Source organism: Bos javanicus, chromosome 19, assembly GCF_032452875.1.
Source record: "Bos javanicus breed banteng chromosome 19, ARS-OSU_banteng_1.0, whole genome shotgun sequence".
Taxonomy (NCBI): Eukaryota; Metazoa; Chordata; class Mammalia; order Artiodactyla; family Bovidae; genus Bos; species Bos javanicus.
Window position 1 is genome coordinate 28,007,750 of NC_083886.1, and position 16,738 is coordinate 28,024,487.

Below are 16,738 nucleotides of genomic sequence, written 5' to 3' on the forward strand. Positions count from 1 at the left end.
ATCTGGAACTAAGAGCCCACATGTCATGGGGCAACTAAGCCTGTGTGCTGCAACTCCTGAGCCCATGAACTCTGGAGCTCTGTGCTGCAATGAATGCCCACGCACCATGATGAAATATCCCGTATGCCCAACTCAGTAAGGCCCGACGCAGCCAGATAAATATTAAAACAAGAATATGCATTTTTTAAAAGAAAGATGAAAGATCTAAAACAAAGGATTTCCAGATGTTTGCTGAAACTTTCTAACCTGAAAGGCAGAGACCAAAATATACTGGGGGAAAAAAAAAGAAGAACACCTTAGATAACAAAGAGTAAAACTTAAGGAAAAAAACATTAATGCTATTAGGTAAGAGATTGGGGCTTCCCACGTGGCGCTAGTGGTAAAGAATCTGCCTGCCAATTTGGGAGATTTAAGAAACTCAGGTTCCATCTCCTGGAGTGGGGCATGGTAACCAGTATTCTTGTCCTGGAGAATCCCATGGACAGACGAGCCTGGCAGGCTACAGTCCATAGGGTCACAAAGAATCGGACACAAATGAAGCAACTTAGCATGCACACATAATAGAGGATTGAATGGAAGAAAACACAGTTTAAAATAAAACCATGAGGGAAGGAATACATTGAGCAAAAGAGTTGAAGAGCAAGTGAGAAAATTAGAGAATCAGTCCAGGGGTTTAAATTCTGTAAGAGAACAAGGTAAAGGGGAGGAACAGACGTGTGTTTCCAGATGAAAAGGGCTCATTAAGTGACTAGCATCAAGGCACATCATAAAATGTCAGATCACTAGTCTCAGAAAAGGAGGTCTTGCAAAAGCTTCCAGAGAAGAAACAGATCAGCAATCAGAATGGCGCTGAGCCTCTGAATAGTAAGTCTGCACCAGTGGAGCAGTGCCTGCAACATTTTGGGGGAAAGTGGTTTCCAGCCTGCAGTTCTCTACTGAAGCTGTGCTTTGGGGAGGCTAAAAATGCAGTGGCTCAACCAAACAGAACTTAAGTTCTTCTCAGAAAACAGTTCATTGTGGGTAGTTCAGTATTTTCCACAAATCAGACAGAGACCAAGGCTAGCAGTGCAGCTCTGCCATCCTTTAGGCTCTTATGCTCAAAAGTATGGTCTTCATGGAACTTCCCTGGTGGTCTAGTGGCTAAGTAGTCCTTACTCCCAATTTAGGGGGCCAAGGTTCAATCCCTGGTCAGGGAACTAGATCCCACATGCCTCAACTAAGAGTTCACATGCCACAACTAAAGAGCCCACATGCTGCAACCAAGACACAGGATAGTCAAATAAATATATTAATTAAAAAATCTGTTTTTTCAGGCCATAGGATTGGCGTCACCACCTAGATGCTTGTTAGAAAAGCAGACTCTCAGGCCCCGCCAAGACCCACTGCATCAGTATCTGTGTTTGAAGATCCCCAGATGCTCTGTGTGCACAGTAAACATTGGGAAACACTGCTCTGGGGCGTTGCTGTCGGCAGTGTCATAACTGGATTGCTGCTGTCCGTGGATTGCAGCTGGCAGGAAGGCAGAAGAGAAAGCATGGAGGAGGCACACCTGTCTCAGACATCTGGCTAGGGAGTGGCCCATGTAATTTTTACTCACATTCCTTTGAAGAAAACTCAGTCATGTGGTCTCACATCAGCTCCAGGGTTTGGAGAAATCCAGTCCTTACTTAAGTGGTTGACTATCAATATTTTTCTAACACCATGGGAGAATAGATTAGATTTTGGGGGATATCTAGACTGTCACAACAGCTCAACTATAAATAACAAAGACAGAATAAGGACATTTTGATATGTACAGGGTCTCAAGTTTGTCTCCCAAGTATGCTTCTCAGAAGGTGACTAGAGTTAGACCCAAGTTAGACGGCTTTTTTTTTCAAGGAGACAGAGATCACATCTGTTTTGTTTTGAATGAATTGAGAGGATACATAGATTTCTTTTGGAGGAGAATATAGTGCAGAATTAATGATAAATTCAGAGAATAAACAACTTTTAAAGATGACAGTTGTTCAGGGGAAACAGTTGTGCAAGTAGAGAAGGGTAATCAGAACATACCACATAGTGCAGCTCCAGAGAACATTTGCAATAAATCCTGAATGTTGACAGAATGCTCTTGAGAGAGTATCCCATGCTGGAGCAGCGGGGATGGTGAAAGGGGCTCAGACTTCACCTTACATGGCAGGAAGCATGAAGAAGTAGCAAAATGAACTTGTTGTTTGGAGATACGGAGTAAATACCAAAAGAAACATCTAGATGAGGTGAGAGTGGTTGCCTGTGAGGAGAAAGAAATTGGAGAGAGGGAAGGGGCTTACCTTTTATTGTGATAGGCCTCGTAGTTGTATCTGACTCCTTCCACTGTGTGTGTATACAGCTTTGAAAATAAAAATTAAATGAACATGAAAAGTGAGAGAGGAAAAACTCGAGAAATACTTTACTGTGAAAGAGCCCCCAGTGTGGAGGAATGCTTTTTTCTTCGATTTTCTTTCTTTCTCTCTCCCTTCTTTCCTTCCTTCCTTCTTCTCTCCCTTTCTTCCTTTAATGAAAGAGACCTGTGCGGGTTTATTTACCACGGAGGAAGAATCAGTAGAGAGAGAGGCAGAGGTTGACGAGCTGGGGCCATTTTGCTGAATCAGGGTCTCAGAGGAGTTGGGAGGGGAGTGATCTGAGCACAGATGGAGGGATTAGCCTGGCCCGGGAGGAGGCAAGTGGTGTAGGAGAAACAGTGTCAGTGCTTGTCGGTAGGAGATGGGATTCATTTATCCCTTAGAGCCTAATCTCTGTGAAGAGTGGGGGAGAAATCACTCTGAATGTGAGAAAGGTTTGAAAAATAAGTGAGTAGGGTGGGAGAAGGAGAAAGGAGGTGATCAGGGACATGGAGGGGAGGGGGACTGGGAGTTATCAGGTATTGAGAGCCCAGCTGAGGTTAGAAGCTATAAGTTTGTAGTGGCCCAGATCTGTACCCATCGCTTAACATGGTGTTGGCACCTAGGATGTGTTAAAAATATTTCTTGAGGGACTTGTGGTTAAGTCCACGGTCCAGTGGTTAAGTCTCTGGGCTTCCAGCTCAGGGGGCTCTGGTGAGAAGAACTAAGATCCCACATGCCACACAGCATGGGCAAAAAAATGTGATGAATGAACAAGTAACTGTGGTTGTGCAGTTTTTCTCTGGCAGTGCCTCAGCAACCCCGTGTTGGAGCAGAGAAGGGTGAGGTGTTGGTTAGGCAGAGCCAAGGGTAGGGTTTGAGAGTGTGTTTTGTGAAAGGAGGAACATTTGAAGCTGCTGAGATGGTGGTTGATATGATGATCTTGAAGTTTCGTCTGGAAAGAAAAGGAAGTATTAAATTGTGAGAAAACCGAAGGGGCAAGAATTTTGTGACAAAAAACCAAGAAGCTATTAAAAAAAAAAAAAAAGTGATTGTACCTGACTACATATTACAATTTAAAATTCATGGGTTTTTAAATCGTAATATGTAGTCAACAATTTTGTTGTTGTTCTTTAGTTGGTAAAGTTGTGTCTGACTCCTTGTGACCCCAGGGACTGTAGCCCACCAGGCTCCTCTGTCCATGGGATTCTCCAGGCACGAATACTGGAGTTTGTTGCCATTTCCTTCTCCAGGGGAGCTTCTTGACCCAGGGATCAAAAAGATGCTCACCCTTTTTTCTCTCATTAAAAAAAAAATTTTGATAGGAGTGTGGTTGATTTATAATGTTGTGTTAGTTTCAGGTGTACAGAAAAGTGATTCAATTATATATATATATATATATATACACACACTTTAAATACACATACACTTTTTTGTATGTATACTTTTTTGGGGCTACGTCTTGCACCACAAGAGAAGTTCTTATATCCTTGTTGTTTAGTTGCTAAGTCATCTCTGACTTTTTTTGCAACCCCAAGGACATTAACGCACCAGGCTCCTCTGTCCGTGGGATTTTCCAGGCAAGAGTGCTGGAGCAGGTTGCTGTTTCCTTCTCCAGGGGATCTTCCCAACCCAGGGATTGAACCTATGTCTCCTGCATTGTCAGGTGGTTTCTTTACCACTGTGTCACCTATATATACTTTTTCAGATTCTTTTCCTTTATATTAGGTTATTACAAGGTACTGAGTGTGTTCCTTGTGCTGTACATTAGGTCCTTGTTGGTTATCTGTTTTATATATAGTATTGATGCTCACCCTCTTTGACCCACCAATTTTACTTTTTCTTTTTGGTCGTGTTTTGCGGCTTGTGGGATCTTAGTTCCCCCACCAGGGATTGAAAGTGGACCCTCGGCAGTGAAAGCACGAGGAGTCTTAACCACTGGACACCCAGGGAATTCCCCCACCAATTCTACTTTTAACAGTTTGTTCTACATATGCACTTTGCATGTGAAAAAAGACATATCTTCAAGGATAATTATTGTAATAGTGTTTGAATTAGCAAGAGTGGACATCCTTCGTATTCACTGATAGACAACTGAAAAGTAAATGACATCTAGGCAGTGGAAGCCAGGTGACTCTTTAAAGCAATGAGGGAGATCTAGGACTTCCACGGTGGCCCAATGGTTAAGAATCTGTTTTCCAGTGCAGGGGGCGCAAGTTTGATCGCTGGTCAGAGACCTAAGATCGCACATACTACAGGGCAACTAAACCCCGTGTATTGCAACCAAGAGCCCATGTGCCACAACTAAGGCTTGATGCAACCAAATGTATAAATAAATGAAGAATGAGATAGATATATATGGATTGCTAAAGGAATGTTCTTCTAGTTGCATGACTAAGGGAAAAAGCCAGGTGTAGAAGAGTGCATAGTATGCTGTTCAGTTCAGTTCAGTCTCTCAGTCATGTCCGACTCTTTGAGACCCCATGAACCGCAGCACGCCAGGCCTCCCTGTCCATCACCAACTCCCGGAGTTCACCCAAACTCACTTCCATTGAGTCGGTGATGCCATCCAACCATCTCATCCTCTGTCATCCCTTTCTCCTCCTGCCCTCAAACTTTCCCAGCATCAGGGTCTTTTCAAATGAGTCAGCTCTTCATATCAGGTGGCCAAAATACTGGAGTCTCAGCTTCAACATCAGTCCTTCCAATGAACATCTAGGACTGATCTCCTTTAGGATGGACTGGTTGGATCTCCTTGCAGTTCAAGGGACTCTGAAGAGTCTTCTCCAACACCACAGTTCAAAAGCATCAATTCTTCGGCACTCAGCCTTCTTCACAGTCCAACTCTCACATCCATACATGACCACTGGAAAAACCATAGCCTTGACTAGACGGACCTTTGTTGGCAAAGTAATGTCTCTGCTTTTTAATATGCTGTCTAGGTTGGTCATAACTTTCTTTCCAAGCAGTAAGCATCTTTTAATTTCATGGCTGCAATCACCATCTACAGTGATTTTGGAGCCTGAAAAAATAAAGTCAGCCGCTGTTTCCACCGTTTCCCCATCTATTTGCCTCAAATGATGGGACCGGATGCCATGATCTTAGTTTTCTGAATGTTGAGCTTTAAGCCAACTTTTTCACTCTCCTCTTTCACTTTCATCAAGAGGCTCTTTAGTTCTTCTTCACTTTCTGCCATAAGGGTGGTGTCATCTGCATATCTGAGGTTATTGATATTTCTCCCGGCAATCTTGATTCCAGCTTGTGCTTCCTCCAGCCCAGCGTTTCTCATGATGTACTCTGCATATAAGTTAAATAAGCAGGGTGACAATATACAGCTTGACGTACTCCTTTTCCTATTTGGAACCAGTCTGTTGTTCCATGTCCAGTTCTGTTTACTGTTATCTATATTTAAAATAAGGGAGAAATATAGGTTATATGGGTATAACTGTGTCTGAAGAATGTCTTTGGAAGAGTAATCAAGGAACTGGTGATACTGGCTGCCTCTGGGAATGAGGAATGGGAGGCTAGGGGTCAAGGGCAGGAAGGAGGCTTATCTTCCCTGCGGATTTTTTTTTTTTAACTATGTGCATGTTTCACTTTCTTAAAAGCATTAAAAATGTTTTTAAGCTAAAAGAAAAAAGACCTTGTTTCTCAAACTGTGTTCTAATTCAAAATCCTGATTCATGGATTCCTCCTGGGACCAACTGAATCAGAATTGGGGAAGGTGGAAGCCTAGGACTCTGTGTCTTTATCGTGCACCCCAGAGGATTCGGATTCACCTGAAAAGCTGTGAGGTCCACAGGCCAAGAGCTCCGAGGTTAAGGAGCAGGTTTCCGGAGTCAGAGGGATGATGGCAGTTCCTCCGTGTGAAGACAACCAGGGTGTGCAAATAGACTGCTACTGTGGAGAGGTAAGCAAGGTCACTGGCATTCTGGGGGCACTTAAAGCCTGTGGGTAAATCATGATTTAATTAGGTTTCATGAGCCATGTGCGTGCATGTATGCTTTGTTGTTGTCTGACTCTGTGACTGACTGTGACCCCATGAGCTGCAGCCAGGCTCCTCTGTCCACAGAATTTTCCAGGCAAGAGTACTGGAATGGGTTGCCATTTCCTCCTCCAGGGGGATCGTCCCAACCCAGGAATCGAACCCGCATCTCCCACATTGGCAGGCGGATTCTTTACCACTGAGCCTCTAAAGGCCGGTAGGAGGGGCCCCATTGCCTCACCGGCCTCATCTGGAACTGCTTTGCCCCCGGATGTCTCTGTCCCAGTCCCTCTGGCCTCTTTCAGCCTCTGAAATGTGCTCTGTTCCCGCTGCCCTCACACATGGTGTTACTGTTGCCTGGGATACTGGCTTCCTCCTCATCTTCCAGGGCTCTGTTCCAAGGTCACCACCACCTCCAGGGAGATCAGTCTCCAGCCCTTGCCTCAGTCAGAGCTCCCTAGCTGCTGCATTTCTCCTTCGGAGCAATTGTAATGATTTCAAGGTTGTTTTGATCACTGCCATGCCTGTACTATCTTTAGCATATGATGGGGATTTAAATCAAGATGGTTCATGGGACGAATGAATGAGGCTTAAGAGAAAAAGGAAGGTTGGACTGCAGGAGTGGGGGTGGGTGGTGGGGGTGAGGGATGTCGGGAGTATCACTCCCTCCCTCCAGCCCAGCCAGGGGCTTGGGCTGAGCCTCTGGGAGTCCCCGACGAGCGTCAGAGGAGCAGCGGTGGGCTGTAGCTTCTTGGACTTGTCCACAGCAGCATGACTGCCTTTGGCTGAAGCCTTGGCTTCTGTGTGACAGTTTAAGTACCAGGCTCCACAGAGATGTCAGTCATGAAGCTCCTGCCTGCAGCTGTGGCCCTGCCGAGCCCCAGGAACGGACAGTGGGAGCAGCCACACAGAGCAGTAGAAACAGCTCAGTCACAACAGGTCACCCCGTGGTTGTGTATGTCAGCCCCAACAGGGACGGGCCTGCCCTGCCCACCTCCCACAAGCATCTAGTCTGTGGGAAAGTGAGTTGGTATTCCATCTGTAAATGAGAGAGTTTGCTCTGTGGCTTTATCAAACTGCCTTTGAGTCGGGACTGACCAAATCAAGTTTCTGTGTTCACCTTGGGGCACAGGTACAGTTCAGCCATTCTGTAAATGTTTATTGACAGCCTGTGGGCCAGGTGCCACGTGGGTGCAGAGAAGGGACTGAGTCCTCACCCACAGCTGACAATCACGGATGAGCACACTGTGCGCTCCTTGAACGCCGCTCAGAAAACACACGCACTCCAGCCTATTAAAAGGTTTATTTTCTTCTTTATGCTCAGAAATAACGAAGTGGTCTTGCCCCCCAAAGGGTCTCATCCTGAAGGAATGCGAGGCAGAGAGAGTGACAGGAGGGGGTGTCGGTGTGAGGTTGAATGTGGGAGTGCTTTCCCCCTCTTTTCCTACTATCACTCCTCTTCGGCTCCCCCTCCAAAAAATTGAGGTGTGAACACAGCTTGCCACCCACTGGGGGATTGGGGAAGCACAGCTAAAGTCAAAAAATTAATGCCCATGTTCCACAAGAGCTGGGTCCAGTGCGTATCTGGTGGGGGCTGGGGCAGGGAGGGGGGGAGGGGTTGGTCGAGGAAGCTGGTGGGTGGAGGGGAAGGGAAGAGGGACTGGGATCCCCCTCAGTGACAGTGGGGGTCTTGGTCCTGCCTCCACCTGTCCCCCGCCCCGCCATCCACTCCCTTCTTCCAGCCTCCCTTCCTAGCAGAACTGGTCATCATAGTCCTCGTCCTTCAGCCCCTTGAGCCGCAGCCGGGCAAAGTCCTCAAACACGATGTCGTCGTCTGTGGCATAGCTTGGTGGTAGAGAGGAGGGGGTGAGGTGGGGGCCCCAGGCCGCGGCCTCCTCCACCTCCCAGTCCCCTCCCCTCCCAGAGACAGGCACCGGAGCAGCCTTGGGACTGGAGATGTTTGCAGAAGGGACAGAGAAGGGGTGGTAGTTGGCAGCTCATTAGCCTAAGTCCTCTCAATTGGATGCTTCAACCATCCCGCCTCCCAAAGGGAAAAAAACAGGGTAGATCTGAATGTTACAGGAATCTGTCCAGAGAGTCAAAGCTTGAAGGGGTGGGGCCTGAGTCTCTTACTTGGTTTCGAATTCAATGAGGTTGGTGTCCACGGGGGCATCTGTTTCAGGAACAGCTGAGGGGAGGAGAGTCGGGGGGTGGGTGGGTGCTAAAAGGACCAGCTTTCCTCTCTGCTGGCCTTGCTCCAGACCCTCCCTTTGTGGGCTTGGGTGGGTGGCAGGCTCACCTGACTGGGGCCTGGGAAGGGCGATGTGATCATGGGGCTTGGGGTGCATGAGAACAAATGGCAGCTCCACTGAGACGTCCCTGGGGTTGGGGGAGAGGTGGCAAGAAGAGATGATAGTGCAGAGCCAGAGGAGACCCCTGCGCCACACCCCACCCCCAGGCTCCCCCAGCCCAGCACTCACCCGCCTCGAGACACCACCAGCTTCACCTTGACCCTGTAGGACACCAGGATCCCCAGCACCTCCTTGTTGGCACCCTCCTTCACACTGCAGTTGGGGGAAGGGGTTGGACCAGAGCCCACTGCTCTGCCCACTGCCCACCCCAGGGCCCCCATGAGGCAGGACTGCAGACACCAGCATGGTCATGTCATGTAAAGTACCCTGCTGTGGTCCTTCTCATCCCTCTCTCAGTAAAAGCTCAAGTCCTTGCAACCCAGCCACCCTGCACTGTCTTGCTCTCCATCAGCCCTCTGACCCCACTTCCGGCTTCCAGGCTGGCCTCCAAGGCTTGCTGTGTGTGGTTGTGTGGAGGGGTGGGGAGGGGTGAAATCCAGCCCCTACTTTATGAAGCTGTTTCCCTTAGAGGGCCTGCCTCAGACACCCGGGTGGTCCACCTCAGGGTCTTTGTGCCTGTGGTACCCTCTGCCTGGAGCGCTCCTGCCCTGCACATTCTACATTACCTACTCCCTTGGTATCTTCACCCAGAATCCACCTGGATCAGGCCTCCCCATCCCTCCTACCACCCTCCCCTTTTATATCTCCCATGTCGGCCTTGCATTTTCTCCTTAACACCTGTCACTAAACACGCTACATGTTCTGTCCTGTATCTGATTTGTCTGGCCTCCCTCTGAGAACGGGAGAGGTGTTTGGGATCTGTTCAGTGACAGAGCCCTGGCCCCGGGGACAGCCGCACAGAACGGGTGTCTAGTTTCCTGCCCTGCAGCCACTGCCCCTCCCCGCCGACTGCCCCTCACATGGTGCTGGACGCCAGGTTGGTGTCCTCGTGCTTGAGCTTCCCATCCAGAGCGAGGCCGCGCTTCTCCCGGTTGTTGCTGAGCAGCGGGGTTATGGTGTACACCTTACAGAACGTGGAACTGGGCGACACCTGGTCACTGCAGGGTGGGGACGAGAGGGAGGCTCTGAGGGGGCCGGCGGGGCAAGGGGGCAGCTCCCACCCGCAGCAGCTTCTCCCCATCACCAGCCCCTCCTCTCTGCGGGCACGGGTCACAAGGGGTAGGTTTTGGCTCAACCTGCTCAAGAAAACGGGCAGCTCAGAGCCACCCTCAGACTGGAGGGAATGCCCTAGTAAGCTGAGGCAGTTTGAGAAGAACCACCCACGCCCCCACATTCCCAGGGCCCACCCTTCCCAGGGCTGTTCTGCTACTCACTCTTGTTCGACCTGAGCCACGGGGCACTTGTACTGGGCGGTGCTGAAGAGGCAGATGTCGGCGTACTGTCTCACTGTGGGGGGAAGGGACTGGGTGCCAAGCCGCTGGGCATGGGGTACAGACAACCCCCTACCTAGCTCCAGACCCAGGCCCCAGGCCGTCACTGCCCCGGCCCCTCTGAGGACCCGCACTGCCCCTCCATCTCATCCCAGGACAGACAGCCTGAGGTTTTTGAGCCCTGTGGGTCTCCCAAAGTGGGCTCTGTCCTGGGGCTGAGCTGATGCTTGAGGCCACACTGGCAGAAACTGCCCACCACCCCCGACCACCGTAAGGCCCCCTTCCAACCCCCACCTCCTACCAGAGACTTTGATCTTCTTGACAGTCTTGGTGGAGTTATTGGTGACGTGGACATTGACATTGAGGGGCTCCCCATGGTAGTACAGCTTTTGAGGGGAAGGGGTCAGGTTAATTGGGTGTTTTCACTGGTCCTGTTATTAGCATGCCCCCCTCCTCACCCCAGCCACACACACAGGGCTGGGCCTCCTCCCAGCCGGTACCCAAGCCCACCCTCAAAGGTGACCTCCTTTGAAAACATCATCCCGCCCTGTGGTTCCAGCCCTCCCCCCAGGGCCTGCACTGCAGCACGTGTCGCCACCCCACCTCCTTGTCCAGTGAAGCCTCAAGGTGCAGGGACCGGTCAGACATGAGGAAGTGGCGTGTGGTTTCAGCTGAAGGCTGGGGGCCGGGTTTCTCTGGGGCAAACTGCACCTTTCGGATCACCAGACGCACAGAGTTCCTGGGGGCAGGGGGTGAGCGGTGAGAGGGTCAGTCTTCGGAGGGTCAGACACTGGTTCCCACCTTCCACAGGGGTCCGGGTCAGGCCCAAGGGGAGGTTGCTTCCCTCACCGTTTGTGGCTTTTCTCTTCTAGTGATTTGGCGCAGAAGGCTCGAATCTCAAAGTCTACCCCGCAGGCCTCAAGGGGGGTAGAAAAGGTCACATCTTACACAAGGTCCCTGCCACCACTCCCTTCTTTCTGCTTCCCTCGCCTTGGGCAAGGACTCCTGGTCTGAGGAGCCTAGGGCCTGGGTCTCCCTCTGCCTCCCCGAGGCCTAGCTCCGGCCTGGGCTTGGTCTGGGCTGTGCAAGGTGAGCCCTTCTCCCCTCATAGGTCAAGAGCAGGAGGCAGTATCGCACGGGGACAGGGGCCGCGCCCATTCCACAGGGCCACCGCCATGGGGCATATTTCCCTGCCCTGAGTCCCACCCTAATGTCTCCTCAGCACCCCAGCCTGCCTCAGGTGTGCCCCTGGCTCCTGCTGGACACTTTTCCTCCCGTACCTTCCCCGTATCCTCTGGGCCTGGCTGCAGGGTGACGGAGCAGGGCAGGTTCTGGGGTATCTGTGGCAGAGGAAAAGAGTTCAGTTCTTCCAGAAAGTCCCCAAATCTTCCTCCCAATCTCAACTTAAGAGGCTGGAGAAGGACTCCTGGGGATGAGAAAGGAAAACAGAGGGGGGCCCAGGGAAGAGGCAGAGAGGCTAAGAGTGCAGGGTGGCCCTGAAGGGATCTGGGGGTCTAGGGTCCCACAGTGTTATTCCCAGACCTTGTAACAGGTGCCTCACCCCTGCCCCCCAACACAGTCCCGGACCCCTTGCTCTACAGAGGGTGGGGGCATCCTCACTGTGAAAAAAAAGGGGTGGGCATGCTGGCCCAGCTTCCTCAGCAGCCGCTCCTGCAGGCGGGTGGGGGGCCGGGGTGGGTTGGGTGTTGGGGGGAAGGCCTGGTAGTTGGCGATGAACAGGTCTTTGCGGAAGGACAAGCCCAGCACGTCCAGGTCTTCGCGGCCATAGCGAAAGGCGCAGGTGAGGGTCACAAACACTAGCAAGGGAGGGCAAGGCGGGGTGGTCAGGAGCCCCCCTCCTAAAGTCCCCCCAGTTCGTAGCAGCAGCTGCTCCTTCCTCGGCAGCATAGCACCGGCCTGAATCTCACCCCGCTCCTGGCTTTCGACTCGGCTCCCCAGCTGTCTCCTTGGGGCCCGTCTCAGCGCCAGCCCCACCTTCCTGACTCCCTTCCCTCAAGCCCCTGGCCTCGGGGCCGGTACCTTTGCGGTCCTTCAAGTAGTCCGGGTCCACTAGCACCACACCATCTGGGGAAGGGGACACAGGAGTGCAGTTCCTGTCAGGGCCTCTCCATTCCTGGGCCCAGGAACTGCCTCCTGTCTTAGGGGACATGATGCTCCCGTCTGGGCACTCTTACTTACCTACAGGATCCACTTTGTCCAGGTGGTCCACAAAGTCCCGCTTGCCCAGGTACACGGTGAGCTGAGGACGCAGAAGGGTCACAGGAAAATGGTAGGGGGCTGGCAGGGCTTCAGAGCCCTCGAAAGTGGCTGCCCTGCCCCTGGGCCTCCCAGGCTGGGGGTCTCTGAAAGAGTTTCTCTGGGTTTTTGTAGGGTTGCAAGAGGAGAGTGGTGGGCTTTCCCCCAACTAGCTGAACTTGAGGCTTTTTAACTGCTCCCTAATACCGGTTCCAGGTGGGTTGGGTGTGTCTGTGTGTCCAGGAGAACCTGGCCCTAGGCAGGTGGTTAGAGAGCCTCACCAGATACCCTCAAGGACCTCGGATAAACAGGCCATAGTCTGGGGGAGGCATCCTGGCTTGGCCCCTGTGAGGGCTCCAGGCCTGGGCTTCTGGCCCCTCCCCCTGAGTCTCACTTAGGACCCCAGCCTGTCCCCACCCAGCCCTGTGGCTGGCTTAGGCCTTTGCGGCCAGGGGCTTCAGGAGGGAAGGAAGTCGGCTCTTAGCTGTCACAGGAAGTGGGGAGCTTGGGGTTGGGGATCGTCTAGGGGCAGGCCAGGCCTTGTGAGGGCCCAGGGAGGGTTGGGAGGAGAAGCGCTGTGGGAGACTCACCTTGCAGTTAGGACTCGATTTCTTGAAGACCCTAACAAAACAGAAAGGGAAACCCACTGCCTGCCTCAGGCTCAGCAGGGACCCCAGTGCCAGGACCTTGTCCCTCCCTGGCCTGAGAAGGCAGAGCTCACCCGAGATTCCCTGGCGGCTTTGGGGCTTTACCCAGCCCTACCCCGTCCCACTTCTCCCCAGAAGGACAGGTAACCACAAGTCCTTAATAATCCCAGCATGGCAGCCCCTCCAAGCTGGTTGCCATGGCAACACCCTTGCTCCACCCTCACTAGTTCCCCTCCTCCCCTGGCAATGGCCTCCGGTTGCCAGAGGAACTGCTCAGGCTCTTCCCAGAGGATCTCCTCCAGGGGGACCTGAATGGGCAGGTTGCAGGTTGTATAAGACCTCTTCCTCTTTCCATCTCTGGTCTCCACCTCCCACAAGAGCTGGAGTACTGGAAAGAGCAATGGCTCTAAATTGATTTCTATTATGGGCAGTTCCTAAGTGTGACCCTACTCTCCATTAACCTCCAACTGTCCCTGTCTCTGATCTCAGCAGCTTAAAAGGTTATTTGTCTTTCAAGGCCCAGCTCAGATGTCACCTCCTTTAGAAAGTAGATCCAGCCCCACTCTAGTCACTCCCTTTTTTGGGGTTTCTGTCACACCTTGTTTATGCTTCACCTGTAGTGTGATAGGGCTTCCCAGGTGGTGCTAGTGGTCAAGAACCCGCCTGCCAATGCAGGAGAGGTAAGAGACAAGGGTTCGATCCCTGGGTCAGGAAGATCCCCTGGAGGAGGGCATGGCAACCCACTCCAGTATTCTTGCCTGGAGAATCCCATGGACAGAGGAGCCAGGTGGGCTGCAGGCCGTGGGGTCACAAAGAACTGGACACGACTGAGTGACTTAGCACACATGTAGTGTGATAACATGCAGTTAGCTGTGTATCTGTTTCACGAGACTGTGAGCAGCAGAGGCCTTACCGATTTAGGCATCCCCAGCATAGTTCCAGCCATAAGCCAGACACCATGATGCTTCCTAACATTTATTGGGTGAATGGTTCATGCCCTGTAGCGTTGCAAGTGTTTCGGATGTGTTATCGCATTTAATACTCTTAGCAACCCAGTGATGGAGGTCCTAATATTCCTATTTTACAGGTGAGGAAACTGAAGCCCAGGAGAGGTCAAGTATTTTGCCTGAGGTCACGGAGAGTGTAAATGGTGGAATTCGGGTACAGACAGAGGTACTCTGGCTCTTCATCACTAAATGATTGTACTATCCTGCCTCTGTTCTTGGCATTATGTTTGTTGGAGTGAAGGAGATTTCGCTTTCTGGTTGCTGAAAAGGTCTAAGCCTGGACTCCACCCACTGCTGGGAGGATAGGGAGATGTCTGGCAACCCCTGTGCCCTGGCCACTTGTGGGCCTGTTCTTTGCTGCCCCACCTTACTCCTACCAATCCAGTCTGCCTCAGCAGTGACACCTGGGAAGGGTCCCCAGGTAGTAGAAACTAAAATCCTGCCACCTGGCCCATCCACTGTAACGTCACATGCCCCTTCTTCCCAGAAGGCCAAGCTATCCAAAGACCATAAGGCATAGGGTACAGAGGCCCCCAGGTACCCCCATCCAGGAAAGGAGGGTAGACACTGGTATGGTGGGAACTAGGATAAGCACCCTATCTCTTGTCCCCACCTGGGGGCTGACTGCTGTGGCAGCCTTCAGCTCTCCCTCCCCTTTGCTTCTGGTTTTCCTCTCTGTCCCAGTGTTTCTTCCTATTAGGAGTCCTTGGCAGAGGGTTGGGACAGCCACAGTCCGTTGGACAACTGGAGTGTGGTTCTGGAATAATTGCCCTGAAGCAGCTGCAGGGCACCTGCCCTTTGGATCCTAACCCAGCCAACCTCCTGCCGGCTAGGGAGGAGTAAGCATGTGTACACTGAGGCTGGCCAAGAAGGCGGAGTGTCGGGGTGACCTGAGAGGTGCCCAGTGGGTCAGGGGGAGGGGGGTGCAGCAGAAGCAGATGCCCCATCACACTTCCTGCTATTCTCTCCATTTCCTGTGGCCCAGAATTTGATGGAGGTAGGAGGAATTGTGCCAAGTCAGCAGTCCCCGTGTGGTCCATCTGTCCCCCTCCCTGAACCACATAACGGAAATCTGGGGCCTCCCTCAAGTCAGCGACTTCCCCTTTTGCTGTGTTTAACCCCTAATCCAGGACACCAGTGCTCCCTCTGATCACCTCGCGAGTATCAGTCGACTGGGTGCTCGGGAACCTGTGATTTCCTACTCTATGGTTGGGGAGCTGTGGGGCTGGTAAAATGTTTTGCAGAACAAGTGACAGCTCAGAACCAGGCCCCCCTTTCTGATCCTCTCTGGAGAGAAGCAAATAGCCCCAATCTTTTTCCTCTTTTGCTCCTGCTCCCCAGAGACTCAGGCATTCACCCCCGGAGGTGTTGGGTCACAACAGGAAGTGGATTTTGCTAGAGACCAAAAAAGAGAACTCGGGGTGTCAGTGGAAGGAAGGAGCCTCGATTGCACAGAAAACATCCGGGGAGTGGATGGCGTGCCCTGGGCAGATACAGCCTCCCCTCACTCACGGGAAGAGGGATAAGGCCCAGAATTGGGGAGGGTCGCCAAGCACTCTTTGCTCCCCCAAAATGAAGCTGTTGCTCCTAGCAACCCGGGGGAAAGCAGAAGTTTGGAAGCAGAGCCACCCGACCCTTGGGACCGGTGGGGGCAGCCCGACTGCCTGTGGGGTACTGGATAGGAGGCTTTCAAGTGGCTGGGCACGAGTCTTGGGGGGATCCCGCCCCAGCATCTAGTCTGCCCACACCCGTCCCCTCCGGGCCGGCCACCTGCTCATTCCTCCGCCCCTGCAACGCAGGCTGCACCGGAGAACCCAGTCGTCCGGCCCCCCACATCTCTGCGAAAACCCCGATGCAGGTTTCTTGATATTCAGCCCTCGCTTTCTGCAGGGGCTGTGGCATGCCTTCCCCTCATTATCCTCGAGGACCTAGGCGTGCGGCCCCGGATGGCTGTCCCCTAGGGACCCAGGCGTCCGGCCCCCGGATTCTCTCCCCGGTGTTCCTGCCTGGGGACCTTCCCGGCACCCGCCCGGTGCCGCCGCCCACGTCCCGCCGAATGGCCCCACCTCTCTTACCTGGTCCCGGGTTTCTCCCCCATGGTGCGCGCGCCCGCCGCCCGCCCGGTTCGCGGATAGCTCACAGCCTCCTAGCCCGCTGCCAGGTCCCTGCTCCTCCCCGCGCCACTGCGCACGCGCGCCCCCGCGCGCTCTCCACTACCCCCGCCTCTCCTTCCCCCCTCCCAACTTGGATCTGGGGAATGGAGTCCAGATGCGTCAGCCCGGATCGCGCGCGCCACGGCACTGCCCTCCCTCTCCTCACAGGCACGCGCGCTGATTGGCTCCGCCCGCCCCCCTCCGCCCTCCATCCCCACCCCTGCCGAGGGATCCCTCCCCGCGCGCGGTCTCTACACCCTGCTCCTCCCGCCCATCTCTCCGCCCCTCCGCACCAGTTTAGGAACTGACTGGGCACCCTCAAAAGAAGGCGCCCGCCTTCCAGGAGATTAAAGCATTCTGATTGGCTCCCTGCATCAAGCACCCTGCAGGGGTTCCCTCCCCTTTGTTTGCTTTCTCGGTGGCGTTGGAGGCTACGGGGGTGGTGGGGGCGGTGGGTGAGCTCTAACACAGTCTAGGAAGGAGGATAAGGGGATGCACAGGTGGGTGGGCGGTTCCAGTTGCGTGATGCTCGCCTATTGCGCGCCGCTCACCCCAGAGCTTGTAGCTGTCTTTGGCCCTCCCTCCCAC

The 16,738-nt window shown here is 52.9% G+C and overlaps 2 protein-coding genes across 5 annotated transcripts in view; one reads left to right on the plus strand and one right to left on the minus strand.

Annotated features, from left to right (window-relative positions):
• Nucleotides 1-16,738, plus strand: part of PELP1 (proline, glutamate and leucine rich protein 1) — a 48,244-nt gene that overhangs the window by 5,317 nt on the left and 26,189 nt on the right. The window contains exon 1 of one of the 3 annotated variants that reach the window (XM_061390911.1): nucleotides 6,074-6,270. The exons of 1 other annotated variant lie outside the window; for it this stretch is intronic. In XM_061390911.1, the coding sequence (XP_061246895.1) occupies nucleotides 6,208-6,270 (63 nt within the window). In that variant the 5' untranslated portion in view covers nucleotides 6,074-6,207. Of the gene's footprint in view, nucleotides 1-6,073; nucleotides 6,271-14,073; nucleotides 14,164-16,738 lie in introns of those variants that run through there. One more of the 3 variants, XM_061390912.1, reaches the window with a different exon arrangement.
• On the minus strand, nucleotides 7,630-16,187 carry ARRB2 (arrestin beta 2). Of its 2 annotated transcripts, XM_061390936.1 has the most exons (15): nucleotides 16,073-16,187; nucleotides 12,934-12,964; nucleotides 12,287-12,347; nucleotides 12,128-12,172; nucleotides 11,708-11,904; nucleotides 11,368-11,427; nucleotides 10,937-11,004; nucleotides 10,691-10,826; nucleotides 10,389-10,473; nucleotides 10,031-10,103; nucleotides 9,617-9,754; nucleotides 8,826-8,909; nucleotides 8,645-8,724; nucleotides 8,479-8,533; nucleotides 7,630-8,190 (listed from the first exon to the last, which is right to left on the minus strand). In XM_061390936.1, the coding sequence occupies exons 1-15, from the start codon at nucleotides 16,093-16,095 to the stop codon at nucleotides 8,097-8,099; spliced, it is 1,230 nt and encodes a 409-aa protein (XP_061246920.1). In that variant the 5' UTR covers nucleotides 16,096-16,187; the 3' UTR covers nucleotides 7,630-8,096. The 2 variants fall into 2 exon arrangements, with proteins under 2 accessions (XP_061246920.1, XP_061246921.1); XM_061390937.1 differs by lacking the exons at nucleotides 10,937-11,004; nucleotides 12,128-12,172; nucleotides 12,287-12,347; nucleotides 12,934-12,964; nucleotides 16,073-16,187 and having other exon boundaries at nucleotides 11,708-11,827.